The sequence below is a fragment of the Rhincodon typus genome, chromosome 2, assembly GCF_021869965.1.
Source record: "Rhincodon typus isolate 14 chromosome 2, sRhiTyp1.1, whole genome shotgun sequence".
Classification (NCBI taxonomy): Eukaryota; Metazoa; Chordata; class Chondrichthyes; order Orectolobiformes; family Rhincodontidae; genus Rhincodon; species Rhincodon typus.
In genome coordinates, this window is record NC_063333.1 from 23074071 (window position 1) to 23081340 (window position 7270).

General features: G+C 42.7%; 1 protein-coding gene across 1 annotated transcript in view; it reads left to right on the forward strand.

Moving 5' to 3' along the window:
- LOC109911783 (double-stranded RNA-specific editase B2-like) overlaps positions 1 to 1761 on the forward strand; it is an 80766-nt gene extending 79005 nt beyond the window's left edge. Inside the window, exon 4 of the mRNA XM_048606217.1 lies at positions 1573 to 1761. Coding sequence (XP_048462174.1) covers positions 1573 to 1761 — 189 coding nt within the window. The remainder of the gene's footprint in view (positions 1 to 1572) is intronic.
- The last annotated feature ends 5509 nt before the right edge of the window (positions 1762 to 7270 follow it).

Consider the following 7270-nt stretch of genomic DNA (forward strand, 5'->3'; position numbering starts at 1 on the left):
TTAAGTGATAAGACATTGACACATAATCCATAGAGAAACTGACTTTAAAATAGTAATAGTGAGCTGGAGTGAAAGGGCCCAAAATGATGACATACAGATACCTCAGAAAAGTAAAGGGGAAAGCATGAGCTGAAGGTAAAGCCTGATGAACACACTGTAATTAGTTTGAGCTGTATTGTTTGATACTATGTACATTGCAGATCAGAGAGGATATGGAGGTAGTTACTACTCAATGACACAATCATTCATAAAACTGGCAAAGAAGGAAAAGTATTGAAGAAGTATCCTCAAGGAGGATACAGATGAAGAGAACTGGGGAATTTTGAGTCCATGTAGGATGTTAACAAGCAACCAGTGACTGAACTTGACGCCATACAAATACCCCAAGAAGTCTCCATGTTGAAATGTAAAGTCCATACCAAAGAAAACACCATAGAAGCCCAAGGAAATTCTTTGGCTGATCAAGTGGCCAGATAGACCACCTCACAAGAAAAACCTCCAATGGAACCCACCTTAATGTGTACATTAAAGATGCTCAGGACTTTAACATAAGACCTACAGGATATGCAGAGTCAGTGCTCCTGAGAGAAAAAATGGGACTTGGATTGGCGCAGGAATTAAACTGTGCAATGGTGGTATTTGGAGACAAAGAGAGATGGACAAACCTATCACCCCGTAGGCATTAATGCTATTTTTGGCACAACAGATCCACTCATAGGAATAGGAGATAGTAGGAACTGCAGATGCTGGAGAATCCGAGACAACAAGCCTCTCTGCTCCTATGATGCTGCTTGGCCTGCTGTGTTCATCCAGCCCTGCACCTTGTTCACTCATAGGAATAATTGGCTCCACAACAAATGATGGGATGATTCCAGAACAGCTGGTAGGGTTGGGGTTTTAAAAGACATGCCCAGGTGGTAGCAGACCATTGAGTGACCTGCCAGAAGAACAACCCCAGACCCATCACAGCCATGTGTAAAGTGAGATCCCCTGCCTCTGCAGGACCGTTCCAATACCCACAAGTTGATTACATATCCCTCCCACCAATGTTGAGGCTATACTAAGGTCCTAGTTATCATCGACAAATTCTCCAGGGTGGAAGCCTCTCCAACCTGATGAGCTGCAGCCAATCGTACAGCTGGTTTTGCGTAAGGATTACATTTCTCTGTGGGCAGTCCTGACCAGCATAGACTCTGACCAAGGAACACATTTCACAGGTGCTGTCTGCCAGGAAGTTTGCAGGCTGCTAAACATTATATGGGAAGTCAACTGCCCTCATCACCCCCAGTCATCAGGGCCAGTGGAACAAGCCAACCGGACAATAAAACAAAGGCTTGCTAATTACCACCAAGAGGGAGTGCCCTGGTCACAAGCCCTGTCAATAGTATTATGTGGCATTTGGGTGACCCCCAGTCAGACACCAGGACTAAGCCCTTTTGAAGTCCTTTTGGAAGGCCTATATCACTACCAGGAACAAGTGATTTACAGAAAGCCAATTGTCACTTAATGAGTCATGCATTGTTAAACTATTGTCAATTCCTAACTAACGTTGTCAGGTCTGCTTCCCAACAGGTATCAGCTGCTTGGGCTGATCCACCAGAGAGAGGCCACGATGTTGTCCTGGGAACTTGGGTCTACATAAAGAAAATCCATAAAGAAATATTAGGAGCAAAGCATTACCAACTGCTACTGATCACTCCAGCGACAGTAAAAGTCCAAGGGAAGAAACTTGGATCCACGGATAAGAACTGTTTCATTTAGCCCAAAATAAGGAATTTGATTGTATTATTATCTGTGTGTATTTTATGTGTTTACTTATGAGTAACTTGCCAACCCCCTGCACCAGAAGGGAGACGAAAGAAAAGAAAGTTACATGTAAATACCTTTTTGTATATGTCCTCCAAACAAGCTAATGTTTCCAGTTGTTGGGTGTATGCCCACATCCCATCCACTCAAAAAATGGCATCTCCTCAAGACCTTGTAATGCATCTGAAATGGCAGAATGGGTAATTCGCCAAAACATCTCCTTAGAGGATCCAGAGCAATTGGCATGGCAGTCCTTATCGGGGACAGGGGTGCATTAAGTGCATATGACTGACTCTTGGGAGCAGTGGGAGTCAACGGGTTACAACCTGACTACCTTTTGTGTGTTTTTTTCTTCTGTGCAGTAACTGACAGGTAAATTGCAATAAGGGTCACCTGAATCTACCCTGCAACTCAGACTGTCATTGAAAATATGAGTTCTAACAGAAAACAACTCAAGTTTTTCTAGCCTCTCCTTATAACTGATACCCTCAAATCCTGGTAAACCTCTTCTGCACCCTCTCCAAAGCCTCCACATCCTTCCTATAATGTGGTGACCAGAATTGAATGTATTACTCTAAGTGTTGCCTAACCAAAGTCTTATGAAACTGCAACATGACATCCTGACTCTTGTACTCAGTTCCACGATCAATAAAGGCAAACATGCCCTATGGCTCTTTACCACCCTATCTACTTGTGTGGCCACTTTCAGGGAGCTATGGACTTTGAACCCCAAGATCCCTCTGTACATGAATGCTGTTCAGGGTCCTGCCATTAATTGTATACTTTTCCTTAATATTTGACCCCCCGAAGTGCAGCACTTCACACTTGCTCAGATTAAACTCCATCTGCCATTTCTCTGCCCATATCTACAACTGATCTGTATCCTGCTGTATCATTTGACAACCTTCTACACCAACCACAACTTCACCAATCTTTGTATTGGCTGCAAACTTACTAACACACCCATCGACATTTTCATCCAAGTCATTTATATATATCACAAACAGCAGAGGTCACAGTACAGATCCCTGCAGAACGCCGCTAGTCATGGACCTCCGCCTGAAAAACACACTTCCACCACTACCCTCTGCCTTCTCTGGGCAAGCCAATTCTGAATCCAAATGGCCAAGTCACCGTGGATCCCATGCATCTTAATCTTCTGGATGAGCCTACCATGAGGGACCTTGTCAAAAGCCTTACTAAAATCCATGTAAACAACATCCACCACTCTACCCTCATCAATCACCTTTGTCACTTCCTTAAAAAATTCAATGAAGTTAGTAAGACATGATCTGCCCCGCACGAAGCCATGCTGGCTGTCCCTAATTAGGCCAAGCTTTTCCAAATGCGCAAAAATCCTATCCCTAAGAATATCCTCCAATAGCTTCCCAACCACCGATGTGAGACTCACCAGTCTATAGTTTCCTGGATTATCCCTATTTCCTTCTTGAACTTCCTCTCAGTCTGCTTCAAAGTGATGCTAATTCACCGCACACTCCTCCCAGTCGGCTTCACGCTGATGCTAACTGCTACACACTTCTCCCAAGATGGAAATGGGTGTGGTAAACACTAAGAAGAAAGGAAAAATTCTTTTTTCTCCTCTTTATTCATTCACAGCATTGCAGGTACTACTTATTGCCGAGCGGGCAATTCAGAGTCAACCACATTGCTGTGGGTCTGGACTCTCATGTAGGCCAGACCAGGTAAGGATGACAATTTCCTTCCCTAAAGGACATTAGTGAACAGATGAATTTTTCCCCCAACAATTGACTCATGGTTATCATTAAGTTCTTAATTCCAGGTATTTATTGAATTCAAATTCTACCATCTCCCATGGCAGGATTTGAACCCCAGTCCTCAGAACATTATCTGGGTCTCCAGATTAACAGTGTAGCGATAATACTACTAGACCATCGTATCACTAGGCCATGATGTGAAATAACAGTCTTTCCTCCATCAGTCGGAAGAAAATGTAAAAATACAGCAGGCTCCTGTTGGGGCTCCTGACCCCATCTGCTCCTGCCTGAGCACATTCTTTCCTTTTCTCTCCTTTCTTGTCTTTTTCTTTTTTCTTTTCTTCATCTTTTGACATTGTGGGAAGTTGGAGCGATGTTTGGCGGGTCATCAGCTGCGGCGGTAGCCGTGCCTGGTGCAGAAGGCCCAGAGCATGGACTTTGTGGGTTATCGTCTGTGGTGATGGTGGTGCCTGGAGCAGGTACCCTTGGCAGCAGTGGTGGCAAGTCACCATGGTGGAGATAGTGCCCAGAATGAGGACTCCTGGCTGCAGAAGGCCTGAAGCATGGGGACTTCTTGAGGCCGGACACCTTGCAGAAACCCTGGAGCTGTGTAATTTCTATTTATGCCTTTTGTAACTCAAAAAGGCACCAGATTGTGGCGACAAAACACTTTTCACTGTGTCTTCCTAAATATATGTGACAAAAATAAATAACTCAATTTTCCATTTTTTTAAAAACTTGAACACAATTTTTACACCAAAACAATTTCAACTTTAAGAGGAATTTCTGAAAAGAATGAGAAAATAGATGTTAAATATCTTTAGAAAAACACTTTGGGGATAAAGGGATAAGAAGGTGTAGAGCTGGATGAACACAGCAGGCCAAGCAGCATCAAAGCAGCAGGAAAACTGACATTTCGGGTCGAGACCCTTCTTCAGAAAAGCTCTGCTAGCAATTCACCTTCATTGTCTAGGAATGAAAGACTATCATTAGCAGGTCTTCTAAAGATCGTATAGAAGATTCAATATTTAATACAGTTTGTAAAGTTTTGATAACACTGCTAATTTTTAGATTACTACATTGGGTTGCAGTAACATTTTATGGATTTGGCCATAGTTACCTTTTTCAAGTAGTTTTTGTACAGTTTTGTTACTGTTAATGATACAATTACCTAAAGCAGCTTTTTATGAGGAAGCCGCCTCCTTTTGTTAATGACCTAAAAGGTGCTGAAAGGTCTGGCTTAAGCCATAATATTCACTTCAATTACACGGAATTCAACAAAAGATTTATTTGTCGGCTTCAAATAAATAAAAGTTTGCATCCAACAGCTTGATTTTGGTTTGACACTTTATTTTGTTGCGAGAACCACATTGTTTAATGGGTTACAGTTCATTAATTGCTTTGATATTTTGTTTCTGTAGAACACAACATCTATATTATTTAGAAGGACACACTGATGTTCTGCTGGAAACATTTGTTCTTAATTTTTTGGTGTTCCTGGGAATATTAAGTGAACGGTTTTATGATAAATGTCACACAGGTTGGAGGATATAATATTGTATAACTTCTCCATATCAAAGTCTAGAATCATAGAATCCCTACTGTGTAGAAGCAGGCCATTTGGCTCATCAAGTCCACACTGACACTCTAAAGAGCATCCCACCCAGACCCAACCCCCTACCCTATAAGTCCCATTGCCAAATGGCATAACCTGCACATCCTTGGACTGTGGGAAGAAACTGGAGCTCCTGGAGGAAACTCAAACAGACACAGGTAGAATGTGCAAACTCCATACAGATGGTTGTCTGAGGGTGGAATTGAACCTGGGTCCCTAGCACTATGAGACAGCAGTGCTAACCACTGAGACACTGTGCTACCATCATTCGATAACAATGAGCTGTTAGTTCCTGGGCCCAGGAATAAGAAATGGCATTTGTTTAACCTACATGACTCTACGGGGCATTGTCCAACTTTATATGTACTGGAGTGTAAAGGAAGCACATTTCAATTATTCTCCTACTCAGAGGGGCGTGTGTGGAGGAGGGGAGGTGAGCAAATGTCAGAAGTATGAGGTTTTGCACAACAGCAAGCATGAATTACAGAAATTGAACAATTCTAAAGCAATATTTTGATAACTTAATTTGGTAAGTAATTAATAAAAGTGGCCATTAAAAGGTTCCGTGTAGCAGATCTAATGAATGTTATTTTTTGTTATTTATGTTAAGAAACAGAGCTACAGAGAGAACCAGAGAGACAGACTAGGACCCAGGTCCTAATGACTGGGGATTGACACTAAGCTAAGGAGTTTAACTGGCATTAACTAAAGCATAACCTCATGTTCACCTCTGGTGGGATACATCTGAGCCAGACTTGGTAGAATTCACTCAAAAGAAGGGGTTGGAATCAGGTTGTCTCTCAGTTTTTCTCCCCTCCCAGCCTGCTTTGTGAGTAGGTTTTGAGGTAACAGGAAGAGGGTGGGAGGGTCTGACTCATTCCTTCCCAAACACACACACAGACACACACACACACAGACACACACACATTCATTCTCACTCCATCACCCTCTCCTCCACACACACAGACACACAGTCCCTTCCTGCATACCACAATCTCTCTCTCTCTCTGCCTCCACAACAGACGCGCTGAGATTTTCCAGCAATCTCTCTCTTTGTTTCAGATTTCCAACATCTGCAGTGTTTTGCTTTCATATAATGTTTTCTCTACCTGTTGTTGGTCGATGTGACTATGCTCAAGAGTTAATGGAACCTGTACATGGTTTTAGTATGAAATGAACTACATCTTGTTCTGAAAGATAACAGCCTCTCCTGCTGAGACTTATTCACAATCCATTCTCCACCATAGACTATTGAACATCCACAAAGATTGACACAGGAAGAGGTTTGGTTGCCACACTTTGCCCCAACCGTAAACTGGTACCCTGGCATCACATCATGTTAAAGGCCTATTATGTTACTGGCCCAGCCAGCAACAGACACATCTCATGAATTAATAATAAAAAGAAGCACAGCTCTTGTGGCTGAAAACATCAAAAATGTTTGATGAGTTGAACGGTTGAGTATTAAGTTGCCCAGCATTTGAGTGAGTGTGTCATCAAAGAGCGCTAGTAAAAATGAAGTCAATCGGAATCGGGGAAAGCTCTTCATTGGCTGAAATCACACACAACACAGCTCCAGGACATCTTTTCAGGAGTTCCTCAGCGTAGTGTCCAATGCCCAACCTTTGTCAGCATCTTCAGCAATGACTTTCCCTCCAACATAAGGTCAGAAGTGGAGATGTTCACTGATGATTGCACAATGTTCAGCACCATTCATGATTCTGATACTGAAGCAGTCTGCACTCACGTGCAACAAGCCCTGGATAACTTTCATTCCAGCCAATGACCATCTTCAACGACAGGAAATTGAAATACCTTCTCTTGACATTCAATGAAATTACTCTAGACAAATTCAACCCTGGTCAACATTCCCGGGGATGTGGGGGGAAAGGTTGCCATTAACCAGAAGCTGAACTGGACCAGCCACAGAAATACTGTGAGGATAAAGAGCAGGTCAGAGACTGGGAATTGCAGTCCCTGATCGCGAGTGATTAACTTGGCTCTAACTACCATTGTTACTCTTTACAAGATTCCAGACTGGAGATTGTTAAGAACAGAAACAGAAGTTGCTGGAAAAGCTCAACAAGTCTGGCAGCATCTGTGAAGAAAAAAA